Below are 14,972 nucleotides of genomic sequence, written 5' to 3' on the forward strand. Positions count from 1 at the left end.
TGAACGTTGCATGAAGAGTTTGAAGCTGTGGCGGCCAATTCATGGAGAAATTAACTTTGATTCTTCCCTCACGGATGCTCTCTCTAATGTGGCTAGACAAGCTCAATTTCTTGACAGAGATGTCTTTGGTAATATTTTCGGATGTAAGTAAACGACGAATTCTTGGTCGTGTAACTGAGACATTCCTTCTCCTTGTTCCCGAGGAGGATGTCCCTGCATGTACAGTGCAGTTTAGACTGAAGTGCTGGATGAAACTATCAGAATGATGAATGACCCTCTAATAAAATATTTGAGACAGCCTGAACCAAATAGATTGCCAATCAAAGAAAATATGAAGACAGAAATTCACGAAAAGGGTTGGATAAACCCTAATCACACTATTTAATCTATATATATATATATATATATATAATTTGCCAAAATCTATTCTAAGAAGAACAAAGATTACAGTAGTTTAAATAGACCATAATTAAAAATTCACGAGAAGGGCTAGATAAACCCTAGTTGCACTGTTTAAGATTCTCAATCAAAATATAATATGACAAAATCTATTCTAATTTTTTTTTATATATAATAGTTTGAGTAGGTTTATAACTAACCTCATTAATTTGGAAAGGAAAAGGGAATCCAAATCAAACACAGAAAACTAAAGCTACAATCCAAAATTAAAGAGAAAAAAATATAAAAACTAAAAAAATTAATAATATTTTTTAGGTATAGTTTGAAGACCTTCTTGATCTCGGTTAGCAGTGAATTGATCTAGCTAATCTTGTATAAATTAAATAAATACTAATATAACTTCCTAACTATAAATGTTTTTGTAGACAAGTCGAGTAAATATTTTTTTCGGCTTGAATTTATCCTTGATCTTTCATGAATATATTTATATTCACGTGTCTAATTAAGTAAAATATATTAGTATCCAAGTAATATCCTTCAAAATGGTCTCCTCCATGATAAATCCTTTTCAAGGTGCTTTTATATTGTTAGTTATTTTATATTAAAAAACTATTTTAATTTATATATTTATTTTATCTTATATTTAATTTTTATTAAATAAATAAAAATAATAAGATTTAAATACGTGATCACTTAGTTATTAAAATTATGATATATCAAAAAATTATCTCAATTTAATAATTTAAACTATTAAATAAAATTTTAAAATAAAATTTATATTATTCTCTAATATTCTAGTTATGAAAACTATTAAATAAAATTTTAAAATAAAACTTATATTATTCTCTAATATTCTAGTTATAATATTGCCATGTCACAGGAGCTTATGCACTCCATTCGCAACTTAAAAAAGAGGCATGGAAACTTAGCTATCAGAATTAATTTGGCCAAGGCATGTGATAGGATGGATTGATCTTGTGTGAAACCTTGTCTGAATTTGGGTTCCCTTCTAGCATTATTCATCGTATTATCTTGTCTTGTGTCTCAAATTTTTTATTTATATATATCATATCCAAATTTTCATTCAATATATGTTTTGGTTTGCATGAATATTTTTTCACAGAAATAAAGCATTATGATTATGGAAAATATTTAAATTGTATGTGATTTATAATTATTCTAGTTAAATGAAAAATGACATAGAAAAATATGATATATATCATAAGAATTTTTCTTTTTTTTAGTAAAAAAGTCTTCAAATCACCTTATAATGTTGAAAAATAAATTAGCTAGCAGGTTCGAGTGATGAGATACTTTGGCATTTTATCCAATTATTTCGTTCCTTTTCTTAATTCTGCATTTTGTTAAAGTTTTAAAATATATCCAAACATTTTGTTGGCCAAGAAGACGAGATTCTCTTTTACTCGAGGATCTTGAATAATTTTATGTTTTTGACGAGAACTTGGAAGGAACTTTTCAAGCATAGAATATCCCCATTTATTATTCTCTCTTTGACCTCAGCCATTCATACATGGCCTCATTGGACCCAAAAACTGCCTCATATCCCCCCAAAGCCCCATCCAGACTGATCTCCAACTCGGCTAGAAAGAGGCAGCAGCAGCTGCCATTTGTCTTGGCTCTACGGAAAGATGCCATTGATGTCAGTTTTGACGCACGGGTCATCCTTAAACCTCCCTAAATCTGCTCCCAGATGCTTCAGTCCAAGTCGACGAGCACGAGCTCTAGTACTGAACCACTCAAGGTCTGGTCACAAAGTTTTCTTTTGTAACTGGGGAACCTCAACTTTCAGGTAACTTCCATCTGCTTCTTTCTCGCTACTTGTCTTGGTTTTTGCTCAACAAAGAAAATGGGAAGCTTTGGTTTCAATGGCTGCTTTCTGTAGCATCCTTTAATGATTAAGTTGCTTCTCAATGTAATGTTCATCACTAAGTTTCCAAGCTAACTGGTTTTTCTTCTCTGGTTACACCTCGTGGACTATGAGTAATTTGATCATTTCCAAAAGTTTTGATTTCTGGTTCAGATTACTTTTTGTCTAATGACAAAGGTTTTTTTTTTTTAAAAAAAGAGTGATTAATGTACTGGATAACAATAAAATCAGACATGTATAGTTTACTGCATTGTGTTGTGCATGGATTATTCTTTATCGGGCACTAAGATGTCCTAACACTCTGTTTTTTAGGAGGGATTGAGGGAAGGGTGGATGAGAGGGGAAGGATTGAGTATTCTTCGTTTGGTGAGAAGGATAAGCACCCAAAGAAGGAAAGGAGGGAACCCTCCTCCAATCCTTCCAATTTGGGATGATTGTCTCCTATACTTCCATTTCTTTGTGATTTTCAATGATTTCGATTTTGATGGGATGGCTGTCATCCGTCCCTTATCTTTTAGTTAAATAACTAGATGGATGGTAAGCCATCCACCCTTTCTCCTCCCCATCTTTCCACTTTATCCAATCCATGCTTCTCCGCAACCACCCTTCCTAGCAAGTATAGCCTAAAGGTTGTTAATTTTGATAGGAAAATGAAATACATCTCACCAATCTGTGATGTCAACAAATTTGCAAACATTTATAAATCCAGAAATGTGGTACTTTGATGTCAAAAATCGCAAACATTGTTGTCTCTGACGCTGATTGGAGGCAGTAACTATCCCTGTCTGACAAATCCAACTTTTAACAATGGTGAAAAAAGAATGAAAAGAGAAAACCTTACTCATTAAAATGCTGTTCCTTTTGGTTCATTTCCTGCTCCAGCACTTGGTCATCGTTGTTCAATTACAGCTTGGTGCTTAATTATAATGTGCCATGCATCTCTTGTCATAGGATTAGAAGATTTCAGAGTAAAGATTCGAGAAAGTATGAGGCTGCAAAAGATACTCAAGGTGACCTGGATATACCTTCTGATAAGGCAGTTGTAAATCAAAAAAATGAACCAACTTCTACGGGAAGTTCATTGCTCCTGATATTAGCAATCGCGTTGGGTGTCGCTGCAATTTTTACAATCATGTCAGTTGGCCTTAAGCAGTGTAGTACAGGATCTTTCTTTGGAGTTCAATTTCTGGCTGAAGGTTCCCCCTCACCAGTCATGGCTGCATCCCCTACTGGTTTTACTTTCAAAGCTTTTGGATACAGAATCATACTTCCTGAATATGCTCCAGGGTATGCCATCATTCTTTCACTAATATTTTGACTGCAGTTTGTCAGAATAAACTGCACTCACATTGAATTCAATCATCTTCCTAACTTTTTTCCGTGGTCTGTACATATATCTTCACAGCATGCAAGTGCTTAGATCTTCTCATATTCATGCAAAAAGAGAGAACTAGACAGCATTGCATCCCTATGTGTATATTTCATCTGGCATTCTTCTTAAGAATATCCTAGAATGGCACATTGCAGATGCGTTTACTTTTGGTTGCTCATGGCTGCTGGTTGTGGACTTTTCATCAGTGAAGAGGCTTTAAACATATGGGTCTGTCCCATCTACTGGTACTTCTGTTTCGGTGACTCATTGCTTACTTAGATCTTTTGTATTTTTAGGATTTCAGTTCAGTACTGGTAGTCTTTTATAGTCCTATTTTTTTATTTATAGTTTTTCCAATCAGTTTCTTGCTTTTGATTTAGGTAGGCATAACTTTGTCGCGGATGCTGTCTTTGGATGGCACATGGCAATCATTTGCTGGTTCTTTCTCCAGAAATGCTCCATATATTATATCAACGGTTCTATGGGTATACTGGTTAGTGGCATAACCACTTTGTTCTTTGGCACTTCATATGTCATTGTTATACAACCAGTTGTATATCAGAGACTACCATTTTGGAAAGTGAATTTCCCTGTAGACATTTCTTTTATCTTGAACTGATATTTTCTGGAGGCTAATGAAAGCTTACACTTTAATGCTCACTTAAGGCATGACATAATTAGAGTACCTTGAGACTTAAATAACGCAAGGCTAAATTTCCAGGTGAGCTTCGGCTGTCAGTTTCCTCAATGTCTATGAATTATATTAGTAATTTTAAGTAGGAGCCTAAAACACACAAGTTAATAAGGTTTTTATGGTTGTTGATAAGTCATTCCTTGTTTCCTTTTGAGCCTTCTCTGCTTTGAATTCCTAATATTTATGTCAATAATTTCTTGGTAAATCTTTTGCCGGGACCTGATCTTCAGGGGGGTATGCATCAGTGATATGATACCATTCTACCTGGGGAAGCTTTTCAAGCAAAGTGGTGCATCTGATGATGTTTGTTCGAAGGTATGCTGTTGTTGATTGCTATTTGTTTGTTAATGGACATGCATGCAAAAAAAATGCTTAGATACACAAGTTAATCAGCACTAGGCCTATCTAATACATTTACAGCTACACAGTCTTCTATAACTGCAATATATGATCTGTGCATTTATTTTACATCGATGGTGGCTATAGTTGGGCATCAGTGAAGAGAAGGTGTTGAGCATTACAAGTGTTGTGCAAAAATATGGCAATCTCGCAGGTGTAGGTAAGTTATATGAATTTGGTTACTGTTTTTCATTTGCATGTATTCTGAATCTTTTATTTTTCATATAAATGAATGGTCTTATCAGTTGACGGTTAATAATGTATGTTAACTTGTGCAAATGCTCTCAATGTCAACAGATATGCGTTCTTTTATTCACTCTGCTCTTCATTTTTACGAAATAATTTAGTTGGATGTTAAATAATTTTCAAACACTATTAGAAAACTGAATTGAAAAATAGAGGTAGAAAAACTAACAATTATGGACATCCAAAGGAGATGTTAGAACTTAGTATGTTCCATGAAAATCTGAAAACCATTTTTAAAAAATAGAAAATAAAAAAACAGAGAACAGAGAACAGCAAAATACAGTCTACAGAAAATTTGAGGCATTTTTTCAGAATATAAGAGCTTGTGACCGTGTGATGAAATCATCTTGCATTCTACACCCTGAAATTCTTTTATGGCGTCATGTACTTCATCTCAGTCATCAGCAATACTTTTCTTACCTGTTTGTTGTTTCTTCCACACATTTCCTCATGTTCCTAAGTCTGGAGACCTCCTTGTCCTCTGAAATTCAATACCCTATGCTGCGTAACATGCTTTCAATATACAAACTTTAAAAGGCTCACTGGTTGTACTCTTTAATCTTATGTAATTTGCTAAAGATAGATGAAATTTTTGGCTCATCTTGGTAACAGTAAGCATATTTACTTGATTTGTTCAATTTTAACATGTTTCCATGAGTTGCTGTGCATGCTTTAAATTGAATCAACTTTTTTTATGCTTCTGGCATTATGATCTGCAGTTGAGCGGTTTTCTCTTGGAGCGCGAAATCCCACAGCTTTCTTAGCGGGGACAATGGTGAGTCATAATCACTTGGATGTTAACTGCATAACTTGACATTTATTTTCATTTTCGTTTCATGGGTACTATTTTATATACATCAGCACTACCAAGCTTTAGTTCAATTCATTTTAGGTGTTTCGTTGACTTCACTGCAGTCTTCATTTACAAATTCAATCCATGCTGCTTTCTGATCTGTTAGCAACAGTGAGCTTGTTGAGAGGATTTGACATTCCTTTTTAAGCCAACTGCTTAGTGGCTCTAAAAGCAGATTTAATGACTGCTGAACTTAAGACAGTTTACTTTTGTTTTTGTTTCTCAAAACCTGAAGTGTACGTAAAGTGCCAATCTCAGACTTGAAATGAAAAGCACAAGACATACCTGCACATTTAATGTAGTAAACAGCAGTTCAGATGAAGTGAAAAGGGAACAGGTTCTTAGTGCACCGAACAACCTTAGGTACTATTGTGGACTACTTGTTACTTGGATACTTGAGAAAATTTCTTGGATGTGCCACATTCACATGCTATTTTTATTCCTAAGAGATACTTTGCACTCGTTGCTATCCCACAAGTTATAAGGTTCACACAGTCCTACCCATGTTAGAAATCGAACCAAGTTTCTGGATCATAATAAACCCTTTCCTCTGATACCTGAGAATCTTGCTTAACTTGTGTTAGCATTCACCATCTTGTTTACACAGATATGGATCAAGAAATCACTGCCTGGAGCAATAGCAATGGTCTTTTATAAGAGAGGACTATAGTAAATATGAAGGCAGTATAATAAAGTTAAATGCTGTCATCGTTCCCTTTATTTTAACACAACTTGATTTTGCGTTTAGTGAAAAAATGTCTTTCAAAATACTCCATAGTAAAATCTAATGATGTGCATGTATTCTCTTCCTTGGAGCAGGAGCTTGAGTGTAGGATTTGATTCAGTTTTGTTCTTTGGGTTGTGGAAAAGAACAATCAAATAAAGAAAATCAGCAGAAGTTTAGAAACTAATACTATAAATTAACAAAAGAACTGGAGTGTGAAAAAAAATTCAGTCATATATAGCCGAATATGTGGTGAAGATATTTACTGTTGATCATGATGATTCATATGCTGCATGATTATGTTAGCATAACTGTTCTTTATAACTATCCAAATGAGGTTTATATATCATATATCTTTTTCGGCTTCTTATTGTTCTGAGTTTCTCTGTTATTGTGATTCGCTATCAAATACAGGGTGTATCTCCAGAGTGCTTTTTTACCGGAGTTTGTTGTGGTGGCCTGATCACACTTCCACTTCAGGTGAATCTAGTATATCCAAATGTTTTCATGCATGAATGTACTATATGACCTTCCAAACAATATTATTATTCAGCACCTACTAGAGGTATCTCATGTATTGTGTAAAATACAGAAAACTCCATTCCTGTGTACGATAGGTATGGTTCTATGTGTTAATATCCTGTTAATGATCAATAACTACAAATGTATTAGTAACCATGGGAGTATGGCGGGCAGATTGACTTGCTGATCAGCTGTTTCTGGCACTTGATTTCTTGACTTCCAATAGTTGGAATTTCTCACCCAGTTATCAAAATCTCTGATGCATTTTTCCATCAATATTCTCCGCTTTGGGTGTTTATTTCCTTCTCAGTTATAAATTATGATGCCGATAGTTAGTAAGTTGGTAAGATCTGGTTAGTTGGATTGCTAATTCCATCTGTTATCTTTGTTTTCTGAGCTCAGCTCGGGATTGGATTTCTATCAAGGAAGCGCCCCATGTTTGCCCTTTCCACGGTTGCAACAGTTGTGGTAAACAAAATACCTTCGTTTTAAGTTCTGATTTTGTACACACCTGTATCTGACATGCAACATCATGCAGGGAGTCTGGACTGTGTTTCCATATGTTACGGCTGCTTCAACAGCATTATTCTTTTACCTGAAACGTCGCTATTCTGCATAGTTATGCTCAAATTTGTCCGCCATATGGTTCCAAAGCTATGAAATGATAAAGCTATCATATTTGTATGTTCACCAGCTCTGCTAATCATACCTGGATGGTTTGCAATTTTCTGTTGAAAACCATCCTTAAGTTTTCCTTGTTATGCTTCTGCTATATTTATATTATATAAAACTATTTCCAGGAGAAGTTTAGATATAGACAAGATTATTTGATGTACAAAATAGTTGATAGCCAATTTTAATTTCCTCTTGTAAAGGATTCTTCACTGCTTCTGTCACAATTTGGACTCTGGCAGATCATTGTAAACACTAGTCAATTCAAAAGAAATAATATTCATTGTTGGCCTTAAGTTGCACGCATTAAAGTATATTTAATCTACAGGGCTCTGGCAGATGAATATGCCATTGCTTCCTAAACGCAATTTAATCAACTGGGCTGAGCGTAGTTGGTTTGGATATTCCTCTAAACCTCTTGCGGCAGCTTGTCTGCAAGAAAATGCATTAGCAAAACATATGCCACTTGCTGCAGCCTGTCTTGCATGGTTCTCCCATTATAGGTTCCCCAGCAACAATGAGATTGCTGTAATCTGAATCTGAACAAGGATGTTGGTCTTGGCTTAACTTGCTGTATGATTTCCCATATTTTCTTGAGGTACATGACTTGCTGGAAGACTATTAAATTTCAAAGGCATAAAAAGAAGCTCTTTAGCAAATTTAGTGTTTATGTAATTGATGTCAAATACTTCTATCAACAAGAATTCACTGAGCATTATAACAGGATACCAAGGATGACATCGATTCTGTCAGAAAGGTGGGAATTTATCAGCTGCCTTGAGATGAGTGCTCTTGCTCACTTTTGTTGCTCATAGAATTTAGAGGGGAGAGCTCGATGTCCTTCCCCCCAACACTCCCAAAAAAGCGAAAATTGAATTCAGTGTCTGGCTATTTCCTTTAGAATTTCTCATGATTTTTCCAGGACAATCTCGTGGCTTTCATTAGCATGGCTGTTTCATACAATATTCTAGTTTGTCTGTCTCCTTCGGAGGCATTATATTACTTTCTGTAAGTGTTTCATTATTGGATTGTGGCCTTCACTGGATAGTTTAGGTTTAAGGCATCCCCATGTTCTTTGCTTTACATTCATCTCGTCATCTGCATGCATACAGCATGCTCCAGAGTATTCAGTCATGTAGCTTGAAATAAGGCAATGATGTTCCAGGTATCAGCTATGGTTTCTTTTCCAATTACTGTGGAGTAGATGCAGCAGATTGTTTGCAGAGAACCAATTGATTGGAATGACCAGAAGAGTTGTGTATCCATCATCGTTAGCCAATTATTCTTTGCATCACCATGGCTGAACGATGAGAAAAGAAAAATGAAGGAAAAATATGTAGAGGCGATGTTTGGGCAATTAGTAGTGAGAACAGAATATGGAAAGTGGAAATATGTGGCCTCGGTTGAGCAATCAGCTTGGCAGGTGTTACATATAGGAGAGAATCTATTTCTTGCTATAGATACAGGTAAATTTATTAATACAAGAATTCTCCCAGAAAAACCTTCTGTTGAACAACTTAATCAAATATCATCCATAGCAACTCTTTTTAATAATATATGGACCTAAATTCTGCAAAAAGCACCTATTTACCTTCATCGTATCACAAGCATTGATAGAGTTGATAAATATATTGTATTGCCTCAACTAGAAACCAATTTACATGTCAAAAGACGCAAGGAAGGAGAGCTGGATGCTGTAGGCTTCTTTCAGCTCTGCCAATACCTCTGCAATGGTTGGCCTCTGCGAGGCATCTCTCTCTACAGACCTTACAGCTACTATAGCTGCCTTTCTCATGCTTTCCACGTCAAAAGTTCCCTTTAAGTTTTCATCCACTATTTCAAACGCTCCTGCCTGCAAGTAGGGCTTCGCCTGCAGTTCATATTGCAATGAGAAACTGCTCACGGTAATCAGACTCCAAGGGTGCAAAGGATGATTGAAGGTGAATGCCAGCGTTCAAAATTCCTAGACAAGATGTTAATAAACGTTTCCATTGTGGTATTTACTATATACACAATAGAAGAGGAGGAGTTTTGGTTACCCATAACACCAAATTGAAGGAATCTGGAGTTCCAGAACGACGCAACGGTTCTCGCCCGCAGATGAGTTCTAGAAGAACAACACCGAAGCTGTAGACGTCGCTTTTCTCTGTAAGCTGTTGGGTAGAATAATATCTGCACACGACATGAACAATTATAATTAGTGAGTTTTTATCTATCGAGAATCAGCAGATTACAATAACCAAGAACTTACTCGGGATCAAGATAGCCCGCAGTGCCCTTGACAACAGTGGTCACATGGGTAGCATCTGCCTGCATAACTTGCTTAGAAAGGCCAAAGTCACAGACCTTGGCATTCATCTCCTTGTCCAACAAAATATTGCTACACTTCACATCCCGGTGTATGATTCGTGGATCACTTGCATTGTGCAAATAGTCCAATCCTTCAGCATTAATAGCAATGAAACTCTGATGAAATTTGATCTTTCTGTAGTAATTACTATATAAGATGCCTAAAGACATTCAAACTGTAAATTTCACTGTATTTTCAGTACATTCAAGGGTCTAAAGCTGCACCTTTAGTATTCCTTAATCTTTCACATAACTATGAGGAAACTCAAATCTCATGTTTTTCCCTGTGACTCTTGCTTGAAGGAGACGCATAGACATTGAATAAACATACCTTTTGCAGCATCAACAGCAATTTTCAATCTACGAACCCAGCTTAAAGAAACTTTTTGGCTGTTTGGTCCTAGAAGGAAAGGAAATGGGTGAATTATAGGCACTGATAAGAATAACTAATGCAATAACATTTAACAGCAATTATATAGAAAATCCCATCTCTTTATGGCATACCGTAAAGTTGATCAGCCAACGAACCACCAGGCAGATACTCATACACTAGTATCTGCTGCTTTGATTCATGGCAAAATCCTTCCAAACAGACAAGATTCTGATGACGAACTTGTGACAAAAGATACACCTAACAAGCCAAGAAACGAGAAACAAGGTGACTGTAGACTCTTTTGTTAATACAAATTTCCATGCATCATCCAACAGACAAAGGAAAGGGTGAGGGGAAATTGCTGAAGTTTTTCTGGCTATGAAACACGAGGGACTCCCTCTCCAGTCTGATATGATTTAATTTCTATTACTGAGAGACACAAAACCACAGCAGTATATTTCATTTCCTTGCTTCAAAACAATTCATCAATGAGAATGAGATAGTCACCATAAAAAACATAGAGGTGCTCAGGCACACAATAAGATGCTAGAGCAGAGAAGTTCAAGCAGTAAACCTCATTAATAAAAGAATCAGCTCCAAGTTGACTTTTATCGAATCGCACTTTCACTGCTACCAGTTTTCCATCTGATAGCTTTCCTAGATAAACAGATCCGAAGCTGCCACGGCCGATAACCTCCTTAAAGTTATTTGTAGCTGCTTTTATTTCTTTGTAGGAGAAGATTCTTGCAGCATTCCAATTTCGCATATCCACTGCACCTGAGCATTGGAAGTAGATTCTCAATATAAGAATGATATTTAATGAACTTCCATATGATAGAGAAGTGAAGTTTTACTTACTTTCTGAATATGTGATTTCAGTTCTTTCTCTCCTCATGTACAATAATACTGAAAGAGAAATCACAATAAGAGCAAGTAAGGTTCCTCCAATGGCACCAAGCATGATTGCCATGTGAGTATTTTTGTCAGGCTTCTTCTTGGTAAAGATAGTAACTTGCGGAGTCTCAATAGATGGATTGGAGGAAACATCATTGCATGACAAGGTGGAGAAGGAAAGGCACAGATTCCCGGATGTCCTGCAAAAAAAGTTGATGCATCAGCATGTTAAATACCACAGCAAGCAGGAAAAACAAGAACATCAATGCCATACCTGACTTCCAAACTTTCTCTGTTCAAAGATTGCGGGACGGTACCTTGTAGTTTATTGTTTTCCAGGTTCCTGAACAGTGCAAGAAAGGAATTTTTCTATCTAATGAATCACATGGATGTTTCAAATCTAGAAACTGATGCTTAGTTCATTGGAGATTAATTCGACCAGAATTGGCTTGCTTACAATAGGTGAAGGTCCTCCAACTCTCCCAGGTCATCAGGAACTATTCCATCTAAGCTGTTGTTTTGCAGGTCCCTTCATGTTCAGAAGTTACAGTGTTATTGATTAAGAATGAAACTGGGTGAAAAACTAACATGAAATTTTTAAGTTTTAATTCAATGCTACACGGAGAAAAATTTGGAACTCACAGAATTTGAAGGCTAACCAAGTTCTCCAATTCAGTTCCAAAAGATGTTAGCTGATTGAAGCTCAGGTTCCTGTAAATTTCAGCGAAGAGACACATGTCAGGCTTTATAAAGAAACAAAACATGGGCTTTTCTTAATAACTAAGCATGCCTACAATTTCTCAAGATGCTGGAGGCTTCCTAAGTTCTGTATCTCTCCAGCAAGTGACGTGTTGTGCAAATCCCTGAAGCAAATTGCCAAGGAATGAGAAATGAAGTAAAAAGAAGTGAAATCAAATGAAAACAACAGGAAGAGTCAGGGTTTACAATGTTTTAAGATCCAACAAGTCACCAAAAGTAGGACTAATCGACCTCAGATTTATGTCTGCAAGCACCCTAAGAAAATCACAGAGAGAAGGGAAATGGGGATCGCATGTGTTAATAGATCTCAAGGGGAAATTGAAATCGAATATAAATTGCTTTAAATATGAACCCACAGTGATGTAACTATGCTTCCTTCGCATCCAATATGTTCCCACATTGTCGGCGAGCATGGATCATCCTCCCACCCGAGATCCAAGCCAGTAGACTGCTGAATGACCTGAAGTGCTGACACTGCAGCAGAATTCAATAACCAAGAGAGAATGAAGAGTCAATTCTATCCAAGTAACTGGGATCATTAAGGACGCATTTTGCAAGGAATGAGACCTGTAGTTGAGGAAGCTTCCAATGGAATATCAACAATCTCATACACCTCAATAGCATTGATTTGTGGATAGAAGCTGATGCTTTTCAGTGTGATATTCAAGTTCTCGATTCCTTTCTGAGTCAAGTGTAGAGCACTGGCTTCTGACATTTTGACATGATAATTTGACTGCACTAAATCTCCATTAACCAAGACATCAAAAGATGGAGAGGCAGGAACAATTCCGGCAAAGTAGAGTATAATGTAGTAGTCCCCGAGTGCATCAAGAGGAAGGTAATAAGTTAAGACATCTGTTCGCGCAAGAACTCTTGCAGTCTGAAGAACAGCAGGAGGAGGACTCTCAATGACACTTGACAAATTGAAGCCAAGTATAAAATTGAATCCAGATGACACATGAAAGGGCGTGTAGCTTTGATCAGCATCCCAGATACGATCATAAGGGTCCAAAGGGTACCTGTTTTAGAGTCAAGAACAAAGAATCACAGACCTTGTAGTACAAAGCACTGAACATATTTACCAAGGAACGAGGAGAAGAGGATGGTATTGAAAGGTTGTTACCGCAAGGACTCATTATAACCACTATTGATGCGGTAAACCTTCCTGAGAGACTTATTTGGGAAATCCCTCATGCCAGTACGGTAGGCTCCTCGAGGAAGTGGTCGAACTTCAAGTGATGAAATAACAGGAGATCCACCATGTGGGACAGAATGTAAACAAAAGGAAAGTGTATCTTTATAATTAACTGGCCAGACAAACTCTTCTATCCATGGATCATTACCAGTGAGGTTTACAGTACTGGTGATGGCAGTGCCAAGAGAAACAGAAAAGACCGGAGGTTTTCCAAGTCCGTCATAATTCTTGTACACAAATCGAGCTCTAACTAGAACCATGCTGAATGACAAGTTCTTCTTCACTGGTAGTTTATAACACTTCGGACTTTTGTCATCTGGGAAAAACCTCAGGGGGGAATTGGAGGAGGATGTGCCCTCAATGTAATCAATGCTTGTTGTTTTGCCTGAGCTAATGTATGCACCATCTGAGACCCAAGAGATGTTGGATGCATCAACGTAACCCGTAGTTCCACCACAAGATAAGCTCAAGAAACCGAAACCTGTGTCAGTTTAAGCAACATTATCATTACATATCAGTTCAGTGCAGTTCAGTTCGAAATGTCTGCAAATATAGATATTACACAAGCAGATTTAATTTACGTAGAATCATCATACTACATAAAACATTCGTAATTAGATGGCAATAAGACTGGCCACAATACCGTCTTGGTTACAGAAACAAACAGTCCACAAGCTACACAACAGAACGAAGCCAAGCAAGAAGCACTTGGAGGCCATAGAGCCAGAGCCAGACCTGGACCACTCAGTAGAACCAGGACAATGCATAGATTTCAAGTCTTTTCTTGGTTACCCTTTTTTATCATAATCAGAAGACAAGCAAGAAAAAGAAAAGGGAGCATCTGTATATATATACGTATGAAAGGATAGTATAAAGGGGTTGGTTGAAGTGGGGGATTGTGTTTCATTAGTGGGGTGGCAAATTGATGGATTAAGGACTCATGATTATTGCTTGTTAAGGATGATGATCAGTCAGAAAATTGCTTGATGCTTCTTGTTTGGGGATGGATCTATGATTGGCTGGTTCTAATTGCAAAGAGTTTTTCATCATAGAAACTATATTATTTTAAAAAACAAATACAAGGACCAAAAAAAGTTTCACATAAAAAAGCAATTTGTAAATAAAAATAAAATACATGGACTGGAATAATTTTCAGATATTATAAGAATTAATATGAAAATTCATCTGCCTATCACATTACATTATATTTTTCACTATATTACACATTAAACTTTTGTCTCAAAAATTTTAGTGTATTTTGTCTTCACACATCCAACACCCCAAACATTACTAGAAAATTGATGAATACAAACAAAAACATCGATGGATTTTTTCCATCGGTATTTTGTGGTGAATTTTAAGGATCAAATTTTTTTCATTGCTAATTCCATCGGTAAACACAATATGTCCTTGGTATATACCAAGGAAATCCTAGTTGGAATAGAAAGAATAAAAAAAATTCAAACAATTCGACAACATGTAAGTTTTTATAGACGTCGTTACCAATGGAATTGTAGTAGGATTCAAACAAGAAAACCATATAGTAACGTGTCACTTATACCAATAAAATTGTTAAAGGAGTCACCATCAGAATAATTTTTTCAGTAAATCCACAGTAATATGTAATATATGA

General features: G+C 36.3%; 2 protein-coding genes across 3 annotated transcripts; one reads left to right on the plus strand and one right to left on the minus strand.

Moving 5' to 3' along the window:
- Nucleotides 1-1,853: 1,853 nt before the first annotated feature.
- Nucleotides 1,854-8,071, plus strand: LOC105125774 (uncharacterized). The gene is made up of 10 exons (XM_011026373.1): nucleotides 1,854-2,209; nucleotides 3,239-3,574; nucleotides 3,815-3,887; nucleotides 4,040-4,152; nucleotides 4,584-4,668; nucleotides 4,840-4,912; nucleotides 5,718-5,773; nucleotides 6,990-7,055; nucleotides 7,500-7,565; nucleotides 7,636-8,071. Exons 1-10 carry the CDS (start codon nucleotides 2,049-2,051, stop codon nucleotides 7,714-7,716), a joined length of 1,110 nt encoding a protein of 369 aa, XP_011024675.1. The 5' UTR covers nucleotides 1,854-2,048; the 3' UTR covers nucleotides 7,717-8,071.
- Nucleotides 8,072-9,146: 1,075 nt separating this feature from the next.
- On the minus strand, nucleotides 9,147-14,143 carry LOC105125775 (Leucine-rich repeat protein kinase family protein). Of its 2 annotated transcripts, none has more exons than XM_011026374.1 (16): nucleotides 13,985-14,143; nucleotides 13,268-13,828; nucleotides 12,712-13,163; nucleotides 12,501-12,618; nucleotides 12,331-12,399; nucleotides 12,180-12,248; nucleotides 12,028-12,096; nucleotides 11,843-11,914; nucleotides 11,660-11,728; nucleotides 11,350-11,585; nucleotides 11,066-11,268; nucleotides 10,623-10,749; nucleotides 10,450-10,518; nucleotides 10,021-10,210; nucleotides 9,809-9,941; nucleotides 9,147-9,639 (listed from the first exon to the last, which is right to left on the minus strand). In XM_011026374.1, the coding sequence occupies exons 1-16, from the start codon at nucleotides 14,104-14,106 to the stop codon at nucleotides 9,427-9,429; spliced, it is 2,772 nt and encodes a 923-aa protein (XP_011024676.1). In that variant the 5' UTR covers nucleotides 14,107-14,143; the 3' UTR covers nucleotides 9,147-9,426. The 2 variants fall into 2 exon arrangements, with proteins under 2 accessions (XP_011024676.1, XP_011024677.1); XM_011026375.1 differs by having other exon boundaries at nucleotides 13,268-13,820; nucleotides 13,983-14,143.
- Between the last annotated feature and the right edge of the window lie 829 nt (nucleotides 14,144-14,972).

The sequence above is a fragment of the Populus euphratica genome, unplaced genomic scaffold (genome assembly GCF_000495115.2).
Source record: "Populus euphratica unplaced genomic scaffold, PopEup_1.0 scaffold58.1, whole genome shotgun sequence".
Classification (NCBI taxonomy): Eukaryota; Viridiplantae; Streptophyta; class Magnoliopsida; order Malpighiales; family Salicaceae; genus Populus; species Populus euphratica.

Coding starts and splice junctions, on each gene's coding strand:
- LOC105125774 (XM_011026373.1), top strand. CDS start 2,049: ATGCCATTGATGTCAGTTTTGACGCACGGGTCATCCTTAAACCTCCCT. Junction 2,210..3,238: donor TGGGGAACCTCAACTTTCAG/GTAACTTCCATC, acceptor CTCTTGTCATAG/GATTAGAAGATTTCAGAGTA. Junction 3,575..3,814: donor CTTCCTGAATATGCTCCAGG/GTATGCCATCAT, acceptor GGCACATTGCAG/ATGCGTTTACTTTTGGTTGC.
- LOC105125775 (XM_011026374.1), bottom strand. CDS start 14,106: ATGCATTGTCCTGGTTCTACTGAGTGGTCCAGGTCTGGCTCTGGCTCT. Junction 10,211..10,449: donor TGCTGTTGATGCTGCAAAAG/GTATGTTTATTC, acceptor TTAATGCTGAAG/GATTGGACTATTTGCACAAT. Junction 9,942..10,020: donor GCGGGCTATCTTGATCCCGA/GTAAGTTCTTGG, acceptor TGTCGTGTGCAG/ATATTATTCTACCCAACAGC.